This window comes from Mustela nigripes, chromosome 16 (genome assembly GCF_022355385.1).
Source record: "Mustela nigripes isolate SB6536 chromosome 16, MUSNIG.SB6536, whole genome shotgun sequence".
Lineage (NCBI taxonomy): Eukaryota > Metazoa > Chordata > Mammalia > Carnivora > Mustelidae > Mustela > Mustela nigripes.
The window spans coordinates 56,429,374-56,451,581 of record NC_081572.1 but is presented as its reverse complement, the minus strand read 5'-3'; the positions used below and the strand labels follow the sequence as shown (position 1 = coordinate 56,451,581).

The 22,208-nt window shown below is 45.0% G+C and overlaps 1 protein-coding gene across 3 annotated transcripts in view; it reads right to left on the bottom strand.

Moving 5' to 3' along the window:
• Positions 1-22,208, bottom strand: part of STX8 (syntaxin 8) — a 243,462-nt gene that overhangs the window by 196,928 nt on the left and 24,326 nt on the right. For all 3 annotated transcript variants that reach the window (XM_059379411.1, XM_059379410.1, XM_059379409.1), the window contains exon 5: positions 361-485. In XM_059379411.1, coding sequence (XP_059235394.1) covers positions 361-485 — 125 coding nt within the window. The remainder of the gene's footprint in view (positions 1-360; positions 486-22,208) is intronic.

Sequence of the window (22,208 nt, the reverse complement as noted above, 5' to 3'; positions counted from 1 at the left end):
CTGGACAAGATGAACTTGAAGGTAAGAGCTAAATGGACTTATTTTGTAGAAGAAAAAGAGGGGAGTGTTGTGTTTGGAGAATGAGTCCCATCATGGAGTGAAGGGAGGGAGGCGCGTACATCAGATTCGCCCGGGTTTACGAGACTCAGAGCTCTGGGAGCGCTCTCCCTCCCAGTGGAAATCATTACTTCCATGGGCTCCCTGGTGGACGACACCATCTGTCTATGCCTCAGGATATCACCAAGAGCTTTCGAAGACCAACAGCTTTCCCCGTGACCTTCAATGGTGGTAAGGAACATTCGAGAAGGTAGTAAAATTCTGACAAGGTCTCTGGGCCTGCCCTCTTGCAGTGTTCAATACCTTGGATAATTTTCTGCTGCTGTTGCCGGAGTTCATCAAAACCCAAACCTCTGGTTTCCTCTGGCTCCTCAAAGAGCCAAGGGTTGGGGACTCCTCGCTTAGCCCCTCCAGTCATCAGGCTGGACCTGGAACAAGATGAAATGCGTTACATAAGTCAAAAAATATAGCTCTGCTGCAAATTACTCCCGCAAGCGCAGAGGTGGCCAGCCTCACATGCTTTGCAAATTCAATTCAACCACAATTTATTGCATCCTTAGTTTATGCCAGCAACTGTGTTCAGTGCTGGAAGAGGTTTGAGGATGAATGAGGCACAGGCCTGGTCCCCCGGGAATTACAGCCTGTTAAGGAGACTACAGCAGCATATAATAGCTTTACTAATCTTCCAAGATATATTTGAATCAATAATCATAAATGAGGGTCTTAAATTTCATAAACATGAGGCCAAACAGAAGTGGCCTCTTCATTATCTGTCTCATAGGCTACGTGACACCAAAGGCACAAATACTATTTCTCAACAAGATACAATGTTGCAACCACAGATTGCAGCATTTAAAAATGACCACGGCATTTCTTATTAAAGAGGGTTGGGTTGCGTAAGAAAGAAACAGATACAGGGTTTCAAATCCGATCTCACAGACACAATGTAGCACTCATGCCATAATAAACAAATTCTGAATTATCAGTCTTAATCTTTAGTCGCCCTAGTAGCCCACATACCCCTTCTGCGCCAGGCAGAGTGGCGTCCTTGCTGTCCAAGGAACAGGAAACACACACATTCTCAGCCTCGGTTTATAGGATTTTCATCTCCAGTATTTCCCTTCCTGTCCGCACCTGCCCACATTCCTCAATGACCACCTTGTTCATGAAACCGTCTCTGGCCATTTCAAGCCACAAATGAACAGTCACTCCTTTGGGAGACTGGTTCATAGGAGTCATAAAAAATGATGGTGACATTATCATAGTCGTGGTCACAACGGGGGTGACACGTAGCAAGCACATGCAGTGAGCACAGCTCCAGACGGTGTGCACGATTCACTCACCTCTCCCCTACTCATGACTCCTCTAGCACTTTGCACAGTTCTTGTGTTGCCTGGAAATAAGTGCTACCCCATTGCTGAACCTTTTATGTAGGTGAGCCTCACATCTACTAGCTGACAGCAGGAACCGGAAGTCACCCTTGGCGGGACTCGATCCCCCGCCCCAACCCAAAGTGAGCAGCTGTTGACACAGGTTCAAATCCGGGCCCTACCCCCTACCAGCAAATCTGGACAGCCAATCCTACCACCAAGGGCTGCCGGGGAGGAAATAAAATAATCCATTTACCCAACAAACATTTAATCGAGACTTAGTATGTGCTAGGCATTCTCATTCAAGGGAATGAGAACAAAACAGAATATAGGAGAAACAGGCCAAAATCTCTGCACTGACAGTGTATGCTTTTTTGTTATAGGAGTTCCTTCCTTTCTGGTGGTGGCAGGTAGGAGGGAGCCCAGGAGGGAAATGTGTGGAAAGCCTTCAGTGTGGTCCTTGGAAGATAAGTTATTCAACCAATGGTAACTAGTCTCGTTCCCTTGCTGAACGCACTGCACGGCCAGGGCAAATACCATGCATACGGGACACTGCGCACACTAAGCACGAAGGGCTGTACCAACTTCATTTTCAGTCGAGCACTCTGCAACCTATAGAAGATGCTACAGATTGAGAAACAAACCCAGGCAAGAAGAAAACTTTGAACTTCCTTGGATTCAGATTTTAAGCACAGGGCTGCCCTCTACTCAAGGACACAGACGTGCCAAAGAGAAGCACAGTTTGCTTCCATCTTGTCAAAATGGCAGGCACTGCTGTAAGGCCTTCCTTTACCAGAGGGCCTCAAGGATCTAAGACTTCAAGATGCCGGATCTGTCCCTAGAATAATCTGATTCAGGCTCATCTAACTCTGAAGATGGGGAAGAAAGCATCGGAGAAGGGGAAGGAAGAGGGAGTTTACAAAGTGTTCTTTGACTCTACCATCTCCTTGCAAACACCACTCTGGCTCAAAATAGGACTCCTACCCTTGACCTTAGCCGAAAGGCCAGGAAGCAATCAAAATAGGACTCCTATGGGAGGCTGTGTATGGAAACAAGTGCTAGGACCAATGCAGTGGGTTAGAGGCTCAGACAGTGACCTCAGCAGCGTGCTGTCTGTCACCAGCTCTGAGCAGCCACCCACTCAAATGAGTACACTGCACCTGCGTGGACAGTGGACATCGTTCCTCCAAAGTTATCGCTGGAATGTCAAGCGGGTGGCTCTTGCCACATTGAGAACTCGTTTTTACAAATGATTAAAGGAGAAAACAGAACAGATGTAATCAAACGGATTGAGCAATCTCAAAAACAAATGAGAACTATGGCCTTTACATATACATCCGTATTTAATGCATATGAGAGAACACGGGGCCGCATGGGCACTGCTTAATATTAACATCAAACACACAGGAGCCCAGCAGACATATGGGAAGGCAGACCCACAAAGGCCCTAAGCACTTACAAAACGGCTCTGGCCTCACTCTCACATAGTTCCATATAAAAGCAGTAGTAAGCAGTGTGTGACTGGCCAAAGTAGACCAACGCCACCATTCTTCCCTAACACATCTCTCCTTGGTTATCTGATTCCAAAGCATTGGAAGTTTGGAAAGTTTCCAAGTTTGGAAGTTCAAGGCTGAACTTTGTCTGTCTCTGCCCTTGGTGCATATACCTGGTTGATGCCCCAACTCCAGTGGGAAACTTGGCAATGGATACGTCTTTAACTGCGGGCACAGGTAAGATCACAGGCATCAATGTTTGCGGAAGACTTTTCTTTTCGTGAGGTTTTATGTTCAAGTTAATACTTGGAATGATACCTGTTATTACTCAGCATTCTCTGAGGCAAGAAGGAAAATATGAATGACTTTAAGACATGATTCCTGCTTTCAAGGAGTTTACCATTGAACTGAAAACAGAAACTAACCAAATGCAACATAATTTCATTAACCAGAAGAGTATCACAGCTAGCCTCGTATCCCTGGCCATTCCAACGACCTCTTCAGCTCTGTTCTTCTCACCCACAGAACAAGCAAACGAAGTAGGTCATTTCCAACCTGCTTTCTGGCCCAACCCTGGAGGAAGAGGACACCTTCATTACTAGGTAAAGACTCACTTTGAGAAGAGGGAGGCAGGTGTTTTTTATAATCCTGCAGCAGATGACTTTCTATCGGAAATCACTGAATTAGATGATCTTGAAGATCTGTACTTAAATTCTCTCTCATGAAGCACTAAATTGCATAAATAAGAGCAGGAAGAGGGGGGAAAATTTTCCTCCACAAAAACCTATTCTGTCCCCCCATTTTCCCAATTTTAATTCAAGAACACTACTGACCCATTGGCTCAGGATCGAAATCTTGGCATCAACTTTGACTTATAACCCCCAGCATCTATTGCATTAGCAAACCCATCAGAATATATCTAAGGTCTGACCATTTCTTCTCATGCTATTGCTTCTACTCCATGTCCGTTCCTGTCTCCTGCTTCTGCTCCTACCCTCCACAATCTAGTATCACCGTCGGCATAAAATACAACACCTGTACTAGAACCTACAAGCCACACTAGCCTCCTTACTGTTTCTAGAACACAGTGCATGCATTCTCATCTCAGGTTCTTTGCATCTGCTGTGCCCCAGATGGCCCCGTAGCCTTGCCCCCTCACTTTATTCTCCTCTGCTGAGGTATCATCTCCTCAGGATGTCCCCTGACTACTCTTATCTCTGGGCTGCCTCAGTCAGTTAAGTATCTGACTCCTGGTTTAGGCTCAGATCATGATCTCAGGGTCATGGGATCAAGTCCCAAGTCGGGCTCCGAGCTCAGCAGAGAGTCTGCTTGAGAGTCTCGCTCTCCCTCTGCCCCGTTCTCTCTCTCTCAAAGAAATAAATCTTTAAAAATAAAATAAAATAGGGGCGCCTAGGTGGCTCAGTTGGTTAAAGCCTCTGCCTTCACCTCAGGTCATGATCTCAGGTCCTGGGATTGAACCCCACATGGGGCTCTCTGCTCAGCAGGGAGCCTGCTTCCCCCCATCCCCGCCTGCTTGTGATCTCTCTCTCTGTCAAATAAATAAATAAAATCTTAAAAAATAAAATAAAATAAAATAGTACCCTTCCCTGTAAATCCTCAGCCCGCCTCCTCCTTTTGCATTATTTTTCTCTATAGCATTTCAACAACTAGCCATTAGATAGGATGTAATTATTTATTTCCTGCCTCCCACACCAGACTAGAAGCTCCCTGGGGTAGGGACTGTCTTGCTCCTCCGTGCTCGGTGAAACAGGCACTGAAGGAAAAAACAAAGTTGAGGGAATTAGCTTATCCAGCGGAAACCAGGCCTGAATGAATGAAATCAGTCCACGGAGTCAGGAAATGGTAGTGTCACACCATCGTGCCGTGTTGTGTGTGATTTCAGAGGCATTTCAGAGGCATATCTCATTCATACGGTACATAAGTCTGTGTGTAAGTCAGAGCAGGTATTACGGACCAGAAAACCAACGAAAAGAGATACCACGTGACTTTCTGGAGGTCACACACTTAGTGGCAGAGCTATAGATGACACCCACCTTTTCGCACTTTTTTTTTTCTTTTTAAGATTTTACTTATTTGAGACACAGAGAGAAAAAGAACACAAGCAGGGAGGAGGGTCAGAGGGAGAGGGAGAGGGAGAAGCAGTCTCCCTGCTGAACAGGGAGCCTGATGCAGGACTCCATCCCAGGACCATAAGATCATGACCTGAGCCAAAGACAGACGCTTCACCGACTGAGCCACCCAGGTGAACCCCCGCCTTCACGCTCGACCCAAGGCGCTGTCTCTCCACCACCTCAGGAGAGGCCTCATGAAGGTAGAGAGACTCGACAGAACCTTGCACAGTGGGTAAGGGTTAGCGGTATGGGGAGGGCGGGAAAGGACACACACGTGGATGAGGTCTCTGGGGCAGGGGCTGTGAGCCATACAGGGGCCCGGGATAAGAGTGGAGAGGGTGGAAGCTGGAGGGCTGGGTCTAACAGCCTTAATCCCGGGGCGTGCCTGCATCTGCTCTCCTCATCCCCTCCATCCTCACTCCTGCAGAGCCTTCTCATTTTCGCACGCTCGTTGTTTCTCATCCTAGAAATCCTCCGGTTCACAGCCAAGTTTCCCTAAAGAAGGAACTATGCTCACCAGCCTGACTTCTGCTGCCGTCTAAGGCTGCCCGGTCGCTCTACAAAACTCTTCCTCCTTCCCTGTGGTCTCCTTATGGCCTGAATGTCCCCTGTTGCCGCTCTGCCCCTTGTCCAGTCCTCATATGTCATGGCGACCATAGCCCTTGACAGTAGCCCTTATCCATGACCCAGCCTCTCCTCCCTTGGCTTCCTCCAGGCTACTCTCCCCCATGGGCAGTCTCTTCTCTGTGATTTGCAAGGCCCTCTTCCTCCACCTGCCCCTTAAACAGTCGTGCTCCTCAGCAATTCCATTCAGATGGTCTCTTCCTCCCATCTGATCTCTCTCTGGGCAATGCTCTCTGCTCCTGTGGCTGCAGGCTGTCCAAACAGGAGCCAGCAAGAGAGCTTGGGGGCCTCAGTCGGTGAAGCACCTGCCTTCAGCTTGGGTCATGATCCCACGGTCCTGGGAGCGAGTCTCACCTCTGGCTCCTTGCTCAACAGGGAGCCTGCTTCTCCCTCTGCCTGCAGCTCCCCCTGCATGTGTTCTAATAAATAAATAAAATCTTAAAAAAAAAAAAAAACAAACCAAACCCCAGGAGCTAACAGGTGCCCATGTACTTTTTCTGCCCTGGTACAAGTGAAACAGGACACATTCTCTTGGGTCCTTATGGCCGTGGGTTCGTAATGGGGCGCGGGGGGGGGGGGGCTGCTCCCCTCCCCAGCAGGGCAGGATCAGAATCTGAAACCCCACACAGCAAAATCCAAGGGAGGCAGGTCTTCTCTCCCCCGCATCCTGATTGAAAATCACCATGCTCGAGACTTTCAGCTTCACCTCTACCTATGAAATTGTCCTGCAGGCTCCCCTTGCACATAGGTCTTCTTGTTTGGGACCTCCAACTGGGTATTCCACTGCAAACCCAATATACCCCAAATCACACCCACCCTTTCACCCCACAGCCTCTCTTCTCCTACGCGCAGGCACTCTTCAGGTGAGTGGCAACACTGGATTCCCAAGTCACCCAAACCTGTCTCCCTTGTATGATTTTTGCTCTCCCCGCCACCCCCCATCTCATCCATTCCCAAGGCCTCCCTCAGGGCCGTGCTCAAGTCTCAGCCCTTCTTTCACCCCCTGCGGGTGCTGCCTTGCTTTAGACCCTCATGTCCCCACGCTCTGGGTCACCTGCGCCCAAATCACCTTGTGCCCTGCGATCAGAACTCTCCTCCTAAAACAGAGATCTAGCCGGGACATCTCCCTGCCATAAAACTTTCGCAGCTCCCTAGAAGCAACAGACGACTTTAAACTCAACAATGTGGCCCCAAGGGTCTCTGCCACTTCGTCTCCCGGCACCCCCATCCCTACCCTACTCTTCCTTCAGCCCCACAAACCGCTCACGGCTTCTCAGACAAAGGCACAAACTTTCACGCTCTCATGTTTTTGTATGAGTCTGGAGGGTCCCCACCCCCCACCCTTTGTCCATCTGGCAAAATTCTATTCATCCCCTAAGGCTCAACTCAAATGTCACTTCTCCTGTTTGGTCCTTCCTGATCCCCTTCCCCACCCCCCCACCCCCTGAATCAATCACTCGCGGGCGCTCCCATGGCACTTTGTTCAAAACCTCCAACGTGGCATTTATCAAGCAGGATTGTAGTGAGTTATTTACTTATCTGTCTCCCTTCCTAAATTATGAGCTCTGCGAGGAAAGAGGCCACATGACAGTCATGTTTATATCCCTCGTAGCCAAAAAGAAAAAAAAAACCCAACCCCAAACCCCCAAAAAACCAGTGCCTTGCAACATGCCAAAGAACAAGCACTCAGTACATGTTTATGCAACAGAACCAGGAAAACCACTGAGCTCTTTAGGCAAGAGGGAGACAAAATCAGAGCAGTATCTAACATCTTCATCTTGAGAGATTTAAAAAAAAAAAAAAAAAAAAAAAAAAAGCAAACAAAACTTAATCAGTTGTTGGGTGCCTCCGAGTCCAGCAGCAGAAACTAATAATGTTGAAGCAGATGAAAAGGGTATCACCAGAAAGAAAATTCTTTTACTGAAACACAGTACAGCTCAACCCTGCTTCCAGAATGACACGGAGGGAGTGTTTCTCTTCTAGAAGGAAGTTAAGGAAGGGAAATGCTAAACACTACGCTCTGGAAGCTAGGAGAGACTGGAAATTTTTTTTTTTTTTAAATATACCAGTTATTTTTCCTCCATATTCTTTCAGGATGGAATTTCTCTAACAAATACAATTTCTGAAATGAACACATTAATAAATGGGTTGGATACCTGTCTTATAAAGATTTTATACCAAAAGGTTTCACAGTTGCTTCTAAAGATATAAAAATATTTCATTTTTATTCCCAAAAGCAAATGATATGCATGAAATTATGACACTACCTGGGGGTAGGGCCGGGGCAGGTAACCCATGTTTCTCCGCTGACAAATGGGCTGAAGTTTGTTGGGAGCTGGTAGGGAAGGGCGTTCTCATCACACAGATATTGAAAGAGCAGTGAATTCCAAGAGGTAGCTTTCCTTTGCTGTTCTTAGTATCTCAGAAAAGATGTCCAAATGACTATATAAAATGTCTGTTTTGTCTAGAAAAGTATCAGTGTTTGAGTATTCACAGACCACAGGGTGGTGTGCAAACAGGACCGGAGAAGGTATTTCTAGGGTGTCCGTGAGCTGATTCAGAGCCTGTGAAACTCTGCAATTCGACTTGTCCAAAAAGATGAGAAAATGCTACCGCGGTATGCAAAGGGTAATTCCTTTCTCCGAACTTTTCTTGGCAGTTTCTTTCCACGAATATAAAGATGCACACGGGCTCAAATTTCAATCAGAAATAGATTCTTTGACATAAATTCTTGGGAGGCAAAATCTGGCAACAATATGCGGCCTGGATTATGCTGAGGAGAGGCCGCAGGAAGGGAGGGGGGCCAGGAGGCTGGTGGAATTCAGGCGGAAGGTGACAGGGGTCTGGATGAGGGAAATGACAAGGGGGAACAGAAAGAGAGGGACAATTCCCGCAGTGACTCACAGAAAAACTCCCCAAGCATTGGTGAACAGACCAGAAACAGGGTATAAAGATTTTCAAACGTGAGGGGCTCAGGGAAGTGACACAACCTAGCGGAAGAGGAATTTTTTTAATTTCCTTCTAGAATCTTCTCAAACTTCTACATAGTTCCTAAGAGCAACACGAAAGTAAAACTGCTCCTGCTACTCTCTGTGGCCCTGTTTGCTAGATGGCCAACCTCTCTAGGCCAGGACTCTATCCTGTTTTTCTGTACCCCATCCACCTGTCTATCCACCCTTCCAACAAGTACTTCCTGAGCACCTTTGTCAAGCCAGGCTCTAAGCTTGGGGCTTGGAAGTGAACAAGACAGACCAATATCTGACCTCATAGGAACTGATACTCTGGGGACCCTAAATGGCCTCACATTGTGCCTTTTGCAAATACTCAATAATTGTTTTTGTGAAGTTGAACACATCATCTTTATTGAGTCTGAGGCCAGAACAGGTAAGAACTCAAACAAGGAAAATATCCTCTTACATATCACCCAAGAAGACCCTTGCCATGGCATCTCTAAAATCTACCGCAGTCAAATATTTTTCTAGTTTTATCCATTCCCACGTTTCCTTTCCTCCCTGCCAACCACGCTGCCCAACAAGAAGTATTAATGTTAAGTTACAAACTTGACAAGAGAGTTCACAGAAGAACAGAAATGGAAGCTGGAGAAGGTCATGGTCAGTTTTGACCTCCAAACCCAAGTTCAGAAATCCAGGTGTGCTTCTCCTAAGGGTTACCCAAGCAGCCCCAAATCGAGAAAATAAAACCAAAAGGAACAGTTCTTTACCCTAAGTGTTTGATTGCCGGGGGTTCTGAAGAGTAGAAGAGGGAGACACAGGGGTGGTGTAGAAAACTGAAGACTCCTAAGTGAGATGAATTAGCCACTAGGCCAAATTTCTGGTGACCGAGAGCCATCTGCTGGTTGCTGGTTATAACTGAACTACAGAACACTCAGCAACGAGCATTATACTTATACTTATAAGCAGCTCCTTCCGTAAAGCACTCCTGAAAACGTGTTTGGAAACAGAATGAGCCAAAGTCAAACAATATGTTTATATATGGGGGGAGGGTGCTCAATTATAATGGCCCTACATCTCCCACTCCGTTCTTCACAACCAAGAACACTTGAACAACATATTTGTTGGGCACCCAACTGACATTAACAATTTACGTTTAAGCATTCGGCATGACCAGTGATCTCCATCTTTGCTTTGACTCTACGCACCCCCCACCTATTTGCTTTTGTCCTCACTCATCTTATAAAAATAAAATGCAGTAAAATATTCACTTAATTGTATGAACTAGCAGTGTTCTGCAACAAAGATGCAAGCGTGATAAATGAAATTTTTAGCAGGCAGAAGGATGATCAATGGTGGTAGAAATCTGTATTTGTATCGGCTGATGTACAAATATCCAAACCTGGCATTAAAAGACAGGCTGCGGGTCTCCGTGAATAATGTGTATGCATCCAAGACGCGCCAAAGCCACCAGTCACCTGCATGGTCATCATTTCCACCACAACCATCTTGTTTTCAATCACATCAGTTCATCTAGTTTCCATCTAAAAATTGAATTCTCAAGACAGGCACCCCAGCTTTTAACTGTGCTTTTTACTTTCCCTCTGGGAACAGGGCCTGGAAACCTCTATGTGCCCTGGGGTATCTCTACGGTCAGATGGACACCAGGATGCAGATGATACATGACGTGATCAGTCTAGAAAGAGGAGGGTTCAAGAAAGCACCCAAGTAAGAGGGAAAACACGCCAGTTCTACTGACTCCATGACGGCCATGTTGGCTATGTCAAGTCTCGTTTCTCCACCTTCTCTGCCTCCCCCAGCTCTCTCCCTGTTCTTATCTCCTAGACCATGCATGGCCCGTAGCCCACGATTCAGCACTTACCTATCAACTCTCATGTACCCTTCTCTAATTGGGGAAGGACAAAAAGGGCTCTCCAAAGGGCAGGCCATTTCTGGATCCCCCTCTGCTAGGAGCCGTGACAGCACGTGGTTAGCTCCATTCACAAAGCACTTTACGGAGTCATAAATATACCCCTTCGCCTCATCGGGACTTCACAACCTTTTGTGGAGTCATGATGACCTGCATTTTTACAAAAAATGATGGAGTCAAAACTGAAACCCAGGTTTTGTAATACCAGACCCTTTGTTCCCACCACTAAATTACACATGCAGAGTTTGCCATATGGGCCTTGAACGTATGGAGGGAACCACTGTGTGTTACGAACCAGGACTAGGAAGAAGGACAAAGTACTTGAAGCCAGTGAGAAATGAACCAGTGAGGGTTCCTATGAGGGAACCATGGAAGGAGACCAAAACTGGGGGGGGGGGGGGGGGGGGGGGGGCAAGAGAAAAAAACTACAGCAAAGGACAGGGAGTCTTTCGCTGATTTATTCACCTTGGGTACAATGGCTTCTCCACGCACTAGTGTCCCTACCTGCAAAGCAGCACTCCTCTCTCCTCTCTTACCCACAAAGAGTATTATGAAGCTTAAATAAAATCTAAAAGTGCTTGATAAACAGACAAGAGAGGGCAGGAGAAACAGAAAACCCGTTTGAATAAACCAGAAAATGCTTTTTTCAGTTTCTCACACATTTTCACTTGTAAAAATCCCAAGTTGACAAGTATTAAATAGGCCTTTTTTCAAAAAAAAAAACCAAAAACCAAAAAACAAAACCCCATAAGTAACTTACGATACAGCGCACGTAGGTGTTTTTTGGGTTCTTCTCCCGGTTACTTCGTAGACGGGAATTTTCTTTTTCAATTCCCACGTGCTTTTTAGAATTTACAATTAATACACACAGGGGTAGGAAATCTTATTACCTTCCCATCAAAAGTCACAAATATATCAGGTTAAAGACTGCAATTCAAAACAAGATACTGTTTGTTGCCCATCAGATCAACAAACCCAGCCAGTTCTGTAACAGGGCGCCGGGGGGTACTGGGAGGCACTGAGACTTTAAGCAACAGATCTGGCAGTGCCTGCTGAACTTGGATACCCATCCCTTCATTCTAGTCACCCCATATTGGGGGCCATGTCCTACAGAAATAGAAGCCACGTCACCAGGGATCCCGACTGCTGCATTTACTTGTCATAGCAAAAAAACTAAACAACTCAGCACCCATCAAATTGGGGAGTGGTTGGATGAATGACTGCTTATTTATACGGTGGAATAATGCAGCTATTGAAAAGAATTTGTTCGATCTACTGATTTGGAGTTCGGTTCGAATTTAAATGGAAAATGTAAATTACAGAGTGAAATGTATAGGACAACTCTGTTTTCACAAAAAAAAATAGGAAAGGAAAATGCATACCTATGTAAATATATTTGCAAATATTTGAATAAACAGATAAACGCAGGGAAGGAAACCATTCAAACGGTTAACACTACTTACTTTAGGATAATGGCACTGCAGGGAAAGAATGCGAGCGAATTAATTTTTGGCTACCTCTCAGTACGGTTTGACTTGTTATAATGAGCCTGTATCGTGTTGATAATTTGTTTCAAATCCAATTAAGGACGAGTCATTTGCACAGGGAAGGGGATCAAGGGGAGGGAAGATATTAGGGGAATAAAGACCCACAACATTAAGTGAAGACTGAGAGAAAGTGGTATTGAATGCATCCCTCTGCTTCTAATATCAAGAATAGGAAACAAACACTAAAATCAAGAAATGCCAGAATCACACATTTTTTTCCCCCCGGGGAAAAGAGCAATGGAAAAGAAAGATCTAAGGGTGAGGAAGGAAGGCGGAGGGGGCAAGAACCGGCAGACAGGCTGGGCAGGGGTCTACAGTCACCAAGGGCAAGTCTTCAAATGACAAACAGGGCCGCTGTTAATGGAGGAAGGGAAAGAGAGGAAAAGGAAAATGAAGACAGAAGGGGGACACGGCTCCTTTTCTGAAAGTGGGCAGAACAGGCAAGCCGAGCACTCCCTCCCTCACTTTCAAGGGTAAAAAAAAACAAACCAAATTCTCAAAATCTGCACACTGGGAAGGGATGAGTGGTTTTCTTCTAGTTCTGCTGACTCACATCTCCATCTTCTGGTCTGTTTAGGACATAGCTCTTGGCGGGTGTGAGTGTGTGTGTGTACACACATGTATCCATATGAAAGTATATATGTTCATATCCTCACACATAAGCATATATGATTAAATATATATGTGTTTTTGTAAGTGTTCTTAAGTATACATGTACTACAACAGCTTACATTGTATGTACTACTTATTACACTATGTTATTACATTATACATGTAAGTATGTATACATATACATGTACACATACAGGTATATACACACTTGTCTGCATGTGTAATACATAAAAATGTACGTATGTATACATGCACTTATATATATATTTTTAAGTTCAAGTAGAACATGTAAACAGCAAAGTCATAAAAAGACGTGTACAGCTCAATGATAATTTGTGGAGGGAACACCCCCAATTAGTCACTATTCTGGCAAGAAACAGAGCGCCGCAGAACACCAGGATTTCTTGTGCCCCCTTCTTACTCACTGCTTCCCAAAAAGGAACCCACTTCTAGGATGCGTAATACCATAAGGAAGGTCTGCCTTTACAGGAGTGGAATCTTACAATATGTGCTCTGAAGTCAGACTCACTGTGCTCAGCATGATGGTAATGTAAGCTCTATCCATGGTGTGGTGTGCAGCCGCAGGTCATCTGTTCTCACCTTCTGTGTAGTGTCACTGTTTATATATGCCATTACATATTTACCCGCCAGAGCATAGGTGTTCATGGAGTTGTTTCCAGGTAGGAATATTAATAACGCTGCTATACACTCTTCTACGTGCTTTTGTATACCTCCGTTTTAAGAGATACAGTTGTTTTTTTTTTTTTTATAGGGTTTCCAAAGTGGTTGCAGAACTGAGAGAGAGTTTCACCAGCGGGGGGAGAATTCCAACCACTCCACATCCAGCAACACTTGACCCATCTGCCATTTTAATTTCCGCCAATCTGGTAGGTGCGATGGTCTTGTGTCAAGGTTTTGCTTCGCACTTTCCTGATGACTAGTTAAATCGCACATCTTCTCATATGCTCACCAGCAACTGGGTATCCTCTTTTGTGATGTCCAAATTCTAGTCTTCTGCCTCTTTTTCCTAAAGGGTTGTTGTCATTTTCTGAAATTATCGGTGTTCTTTATATATTCTGGATAGAACTCCGGTGTTGGATATATGCTCTGCAAATACAGATCCTCATTCTGTAGTTTGTCTTTCATGCTTTGTGGTATCTCGTGCTTTTTTTTTATCTCTTGATAAAAATAAATTTCTTATTTTACAGAGGTCCAACTTATTTTGTGTTTATTTCATGTTGAATGCTCTATGTGTCCTGTAAGAAATGCTTGCCCATTGCGAGGTTGTAATGACATTCTCCTATGTTTTCTCCTATAAGCTCTCATTTCACCTTCCTCATTTAGACCTGCAAGCCTTTTGGTACTGATTTTAATGAAGAGTGATGCAAAGGCAAAGATTCCTTTCCTTCCATAGGCATGTCCAGTCGATCTAACATTATTTATTGAAGAGACACTCTTTTCTCCACTACACTGCAGTGCACCTCTATCATGAGTCAGGTGGCAAAACGTGTGTAGACTCTGTATTGTTCCACTGGCTTATTTGCCCTTATGGTAAATCCTGATAACTGATAATGTGAGCCCTCGTGCCTTTTGTTCTTCAAAATTGCCTTGGCTTTTCCTGGCTCTTTTAAATGCCATATAAGGTTTAGAATCATATCTTAAATGACAAAAGAAGAAAAAAACTGGCTGGGAACTCTAAATGGCTTTGTTCTGAACCTAAGGGTGAATCTTGAGAGAGCTGACATCTTTTTGATATTGAGACTTCCAATCCCTGAACATGGTCTATCTTCTCGTTTTTCCTTAATTTCTCTAACCAAAGTTACAGTTTTGGGTGTAGAAGTTTCATACACCTTTCATTTGACTTATTCTTACAAATTCGTGTTGTTCATGCTATAATAAAAGGCATCTTAACATTTTTAAAAATATTTCTTTGTCGTTCAGCTTTCAAAACCTTCTGAGCAGAGAAGTTACGAGGTCACTGCTGCTCACCTGTTATGTGGATGGACTATATCCATTACGGTTCAGGGGGTATCACAGGTTTGCTCTGTCAACTTGATCAATGGCGTGGGATTGCAATGACTAATATTTATTCATATCTCATGGTCTTTAGATTCATGTGCCTGATCAGTCATCCAAATGGATAATCCTTCTTTCCACTCAGTATCTGACTGGAAGTCAGGCTACTTGATAGAGTTCCTTTCCTATCCCACGGAGAGGGGTAAAAAAAATCTGGACTAAAATGCCTATAGAGATCCATTAGAGTGATTGTCAGTCTTGTGAGTACATCCATCACCAAAAAACTTCAAATAGCTATTCTGTCAAGTTCTGAAACACTTATGAGACATTTAAGAGTATTAGTTAAAACGTTCTACTTCATAATCTCCAAGATATCCTGTGGAGCTGAAAAGATAGTGCAGAGAGTCAAGGGGGCATAGGACACTATAATTCATGTTAAAAGTAAAAGAGGTGAGAGGGAGATCAGTGGTGTGTGTGTGTGTGTGTGTGTGCGCACACGCGCGTGCACACACACATGCTGCACCCCTGTATGTAGAATCTCTCTGGAGGGACAGATTTTTTTTTTTTTTTTTTTAAAGATTTTATTTATTTATTTGTAAGAGAGAGAGAGAGTGAGAGCAAGCACAGGCAGACAGAGTGGAAGGCAGAGTCAGAGGGAGAAGCAGGCTCCCTGCGGAGCAAGGAGCCCGATGTGGGACTCGATCCCAGGACGCTGGGATCATGACCTGAGCCGAAGGCAGCTGCTTAACCAACTGAGCCACCCAGGCGTCCCTCTGGAGGGACAGATTAAGAAACTATTAGAAGTGGTTGTCTCTGGGGAAGAAATGAGGAACTTCACATCTGTTGAAGTGGGAGGGAGCTCCAATCTTCATTGATTATTCTTTTGTACAATTTGGGTGTTTACACCATGATGCACAACTTTTAGATTAGATTTATATTTTTAAAAATTCTTTCAGTTCCCACAAACCACTGGGATATCCCAAAGGGTCAACATTTTGGTCTAAGCCTTCAACCAAACTGCCTCTTCTACAAAAGGAGTCACAGAAACCACTGTCATGTGATGTACTCAGTTTTTCTCCCCAAGGAAACACAGTCATTACATACACTGTGTGGCTGCTTATCGAACCAGCAGTCAATGCAGAGAAAATAAAATGTACTAAGACAATATACAGTCCAGACTTTTCAGGTCAGTCTCTACCCAAATACTCCACGTTGTCAATGAAGTCTCAGTCCACGCATCAAATTAACCTACTGCATTTCTCCAGAATGTGGAGACCAGGTCAGAGGCTATGACCTCCCACCAAGAGTTAAACAACTGACAGAAAACGTACAAGATCATCTGTCTGCAGTAGAAATCAGCTCTATGAGACCACATAAATGTGTCACTAGAAGAACAATGGTGAAGTTCAAAAGCACATCTCTTGAACCTCGTCAGGCAGACAGGTGGTAGTGGTAATATCCTGGCTTCCTTAAAAAGTGAGCTGAAGGTTTAAAGTGATTATCTAAGTTCCACGTGAACCTAAATAAAATCACCCAGAAGGCCAGTGAGCTACCACTTCTCTGGGACTTCAGGACCAGGAGAAGGGACAGGAGATGAAGGTCCTTAGTATGTTCACACAACTCGAGAACCTTCCTCATCTGGTGTCAAAAGACACTTGGAGATGTAGTGAGTTACCACTGCTGGAAGAGCTGTGGGAGGAGGGCCGAGGTGGTCACTATGGCTTGCTTTCCTAGCTTTGCTAAGTCTCTTCTCACTTCTTATCAGAACCCTGATTCTGTTCAAGGCTCCACTGCTCAGGGAACAGAGTTTTAGCCCAGGGAAACATGTCTCCTGGGCAGACCCAAGCCAATCATGGCAACCCCATTCTTCCCCAGCTTTTGGCATAATCTAGCAGGTGATGCAAGCCTAGCCTAGCTCTATTTTAAGCCAGCTTACTGACTGGGAAGCTTCTAGGAACTGCTTCCTCTCTCTTAAAAACAAACAAATATAACTGGAAAATAGAAAATCAACAGAAAGTCTAGAAACAATCAGAGTAGTAAGAAAGTGTTTATGATATTGACAGTGTATGGTATGAATGGTTTCACATAAACGACAACCAGAAAGCATGACGGCGTGAAAAAGTGAATCTAAAACCAAAAACACAAAATACCTAAAAATACATTAAACCAGAAATGTGTACAGCACACCTGAAGACATTCTGAAAGCCCTGAAAGACAGCTTGGCCCAATGGAGACATGTTCCTAGAGAGGGAGAGCCAGCAGTATAAAGGGTTACAAGATTGAATGGAATGCCAATTTTTAAAAAATGATTTTTCCCTTTTAAAACATTTTAAAAATCCTTTTTTAAAAAAAAAAAAAACCTTCTTAAAGGTTTTAAAAAGGTTTAACCCCTTTTTAAAAGCTGGGTTAGCTGATTCTAGAATTCATGTTTAAAAAAAAAAATCAAAACTCTTAAAAAAGAAGTGTAATGACAAGAGGCGAACTCAATCATGTATTAAAACGTACAATAAAGCCTGGAAAGTAAAGGTGCTGGCATGTGAGTAGTCAGAGAGACCCCCAGAACACACCACAAAGTCCAGAAACAGATGCAAATATATATGTACACAGACATATGATATTACAAAGCTCATCATCTCAAAATTTGTGAAAATAGATCATTCAGTAAAAAATGAGGTTAGTCCAAAAAAATTGGGTAGCCAAGTAAGAAAGAAAGTGGGATTCATACTCTTCACCAAATTAAATTCCAAGCGGATCAAGTATTTAACGGATATGAAATAAAATCCCGAGAGTACTAAACAGAAATACAGGAGAATTTCCTGATAACCTTGGTTCATTACAATTACATATAATAACTACATAAAACTCGACTAAGAAAGAACCATCTTCATATGTTAGATTGTGATAGGAACCCAAAGTTTAATGACCCCATCTCTGGGGCAGACTGTATGGAAAGAGGCACTCACATGAATGGCTAGTGTAGGTCCACACTGGTTCTATGCGAGTTACAACTGCAAATGCCCTCTGATCCAGCCACCCTATTTGTAAGAACCCATCTAGAGACAGATCTTCCCACAAGTGAACTCCCTTTCATTCACCAACATTATTCTATAGTAGAAAAAAGTGTATGTATTAAGTACGTAGGCACACGTATAAACTATATGTGTAACGATCGGAAACAATACACACATCTGTTAGCAGGAAGCTAGTTGAAGATATTACGGTACATGCATATAATGAAATATTGTAAGAAATAATAAGAAATTAATTAGAAATTAATTAAGTTAATAAGAAATATTGTAGCTATAAAATTAATAACAAACCTCCTGGTTTGGGAAGCTCTTGGGTGTATTTGATTAGGTGGTAGAACCGTACAAATCATTTGTGTGAAAGATGGAGGGAAATAAGGAAACATACTCACATTTGCCGGTGTATGCTTAAAAGAACTTTGTAAGGATATACCAACGATTTTTAACAGTGATATTTACATCTGGAAGTGGGGAACAGAGTGGAAGGGAGACTTGTCCCCAAGTCCTGTTAAATGTTTTTCAAACTTCTCAGCCGTGTGAATATATTACTTACACAGGTATGCATTCTTTTGCTACTTCTACTTCTAGAAAAGTAGCCTGCTCATGTGTTAATCACTTGATGCAACATAAAATATGAACCAATGACTCTTTAGGAAAGATACAAATCATCCTTCTTATAACTCGGGCTTTCATTTGAAATAAAACTGCCAGTGACTTAAAATGGGGAAGGGCTGCTCTTCATGTAAAATTTCATGTAGATTTTTCTTTCACCCACCTTGGCTTCCAATACGGTGACACTGACATGAAACATGAGCTGGAGGGATCATACTTTACCAGCTCAAAGAGAGAAATCTGAAATCAAGTGTATAGTTCACACTCTCAGAGGACATGAGCATTCCATTACCATCATTATTCTTTTGAGTTTAGCCATCCGCCTGCTTATTAATACACTATTCCTGACACACAGCAACCATCTCGACATCTAAATAACTTCCTATTTCCTATAATCCTCAATATAGTTGGCAGTGTGAGGATTAAAGCTTAGCCAATTAGCCACCCACCACAGCTGAGTTAATCACATAATGTCTGAGATGCTCACGGAGCAGTGGAGTATGCAAGGATTTTTTTTTTCTCTCTACAGACAAAGATTTAACTAATTGTGAGACCCAGCCATGCTCTCAGATATAAAGGGCAGCAGGATTTAAAAATCAGAAGCTGTGTCACCGCTTAATATCTTCTGAGAGACATTGTTACCCAGCAACTTCTTTAACAAGTTTCCAAATGCCCTAAATTAGTCAACCATTGCTTATTTAGACTCTGGTCCTACCGCAAGGTTTACTGCTTTTGAATAATGACCAGTTAATCCGTAAGGTACAACTAAGATCCCATCACATGACAGCTCCGCATTCAAGGGCGTGATTGCCACATTAATGTCGGGTTCAAGGAAATGCTAATCCAAACTGGGGTCTGACAATCCTCTTGCCTCCTTAATCAGGCCACATACGAGGAGGAAAGGAAGAGAGAAGGAAGGGGAGGGGGAGGGGAACCCCCCAGGGAGAGAGGAGGCTAAGGGTTCCAGAGTGGCAGGGGCAGGCAAGGGGGGGTCACACAAAGGAAACCGGAAGCGGGGGGGGGTCCACGTGATCTTGTGTTGGGGCTGCCGGTTATCACGGGGCTCTAAGATACTGATGAGCTGATCTGCCCCAGGCCTGCCACAGGGAGCATGCTGCATGGTGGCCTTGTGGTGTTAATGACAAATTGTGCCACGGAGAGAGCGTCTCTCACATGCTTAAGTTCTGATAAGGCTTTCCGGCCCATGTTATTTCTGTAGGTCAGGACCTAAGGCGAAGGCATGTGCCACCACCCAGCCCCCACTGCCCCCACCATGGAGGACAAAGTGACCCGCAGTGACAGAAAGGATGACAGAAGCAAACAAAAGTGCCGGAGGAATCTAGGGGTCAGAGAAGTAGACAAAGACACTGGAGGAGCCCAGAACCAGGAATTACCCGTGGGGAGGGCTAAGGAAGCCCTTGTAGGTTAGAGAAACCGAGTGGCAGAGAAAGGAATGGGGTTCCTCCAAAGACAGAGTTGAATGGCTCCAGTATCAGGAATGACCGAGCATTACAGCAGTCAGGAGGCAAAAGGACAAGTCTGTGAACCCGAACTGCTCCTGTCTCCATCTGAACTCAGATTCTCAGAAGGCTAGAGAAAGATCAGGGTTTGAGAAGTTGGAGAGGGTAGGGGAGGACTCAAGTGTGGGGGTTAGGGGTACAAAGGGCAAAAATAACACTCTGACGTAGGCAGGTGAGTGAAATCACAGACCGAAAACTCTGACTTACAACCTCAGACGATGACTTCTAGCCCAGACGTGATATCCTTTCATTCACACGCTCACCAAGATCCTTATTTCCTGCATCTTGCACGTCTGCAGGGGTGCTGTGTTCCCTGCCGAGTTGGGTCAGGGCCGCCTGGGTGTCCCTTTCAAGGCCCGCAGGCAGATTTCCCTACAAATCTTTGAGGCCGCTTTAATCTAGCAGGCACCCTCTCATTGATCAGATCCTCTGGGAACGTCTACTGGACTCGCACTTTGGGGACCGAGTTCTGGGCTGTACTGTGTCTCCACAAACATTCCGATGTTGCAGTGCAAGCCCCTAGTACATAGCTCAGGACACAACGACATTTGGAGATGGGTTCTTTCGAGGGGTAACTTAAAAATGAGGGCATCGGGGTGGGCCATAATCCAGCACAACTGGTGGCCTTAGAGGGAATCTGGACACGGGCACACAGAGAGGAACAACCACGTGAAGTCGGCCATCTACGAGCCCAGGAGAGAGGCCTAGAATAGACTCTCTGTCATGACCCTCAGAAGGAACCACATACTCCTTGATCTGGACTTCTAGCCTCTAGGACTGTGAGCACATACGTTTCTGGTAGTGACCTTCCAGGCCACCTAGCATTACCTTTCCTCAGTTTCCCTAAAATTCTCCCACCCATCAGTTTACTTTGGGGCCCAAGGAGGCTTCAGGTGACAGAGCTCCAGAAGGTTAAGTCAGTGCCAGTCGTGGATCTTGAAGCCAGAATCCACGCACAACCATTTGCTAACAAAACAACGAGTAGCAAGCCGGGCACCGGGGAAAGATGCCATGACGAGATTTGGACCGACAGAATGGGCAGGCACGCTGGAACAAATCTGGTCAGCCAGGGAGGCTGGGGATGGGACAGAAGCCCTCCAGGGTTGGATGGGGGGTGGGGGGAACAGGGAGCAGCCCAAGATCTCTCCTGGCCCCACGGTGACATGATGCGCCAGAAAGAACATCGTCCGTTTGCAAAGGTTTTGGAGTCCACAAAGCCCTTCATGTACCGATCACCTCATCTGGTCCCCATGACAATGAAAGAGAGGCAGCGCCCATATCTGCACCTCAAGGTCAATGATTTTGAAGCCCAGATGCCTGGGAGACCAGCAAGCCACTGAGCTAATCCCCACACCGGGTCCCGCCCTTCTCCAGGGCGAAGAGTTTGCATCTGGAGATGCCCACATCTGGGTGAAACCTGAACTCTGAGACTGAACCGTTTTAGAACCTTGTGCCAGCGACCCAACCCCTCCAGACCTCAGTTTCTCTAGTCTAAAATGGACGCGTGTGCTAAAGATCTCCCGAGCGAGTGCAGGTGCGGACTCGGATGCGAAGTGCCACCGCTAGGAACAAAGGATAAGGGGCTGTATTTCTTAAATGGGAAGGTGCCTTCAAATCACTGAGGATCTTCTTAAAAATGCAGCTTCGGGGGTCCTTGGCTGGCTCAGTGGGTAGAGCATATGATTCTTAACTTCAGGTCCTGAGTTCAAGCCCCAAGCTGGGAATGGAGCCTACTTCAAATAAAATTATTTTTAGAAAATGCAGCTCCAGGACACCTGGATGGCTCAGTCGTTAAGTGTCTGCCTTCGGCTCAGGTCATGACCCCAGGGTCTGGGATGGAGCCCCGCACTGGCTCCCTGCTCAGCACGGAGTCTATTTCTCCCTTTGCCTGCTGCTCTGCTCTGTCAAATGAAAAAAATCTTTAAAAGAAAAGAAAAAAAAAAAACCAAAACCCAAAATGCAGATCCAAAAGGTCAGGGGCGGGGCCTGAGCTGTGCGTTTGTAACACGCTCCCAGCTGGTGCTGACACCTGCGCGCAGGTACCACTTTACATGAACAAGGACGTGGAAACGATCACAGGAGAGAAGACAGGTGGTAAGCAAGTGGGGACTAGAAAACCCACAAAACCCATGAAGACCTAGCACAGGAGGCGGTCCCCCTGGCATCTTTATGGGACGCGATGAGTAGGGCCTGGCACATAGCAAACGCTTGTCGAAGGGTAACCATCACCGTCCATCATGGTCACTACCTCCAGGTCCACAAAGCAAGGGTGTGGAGATGCCCCTCATAGCCTCGGCACTTGACCTCTCCTCCTGAGT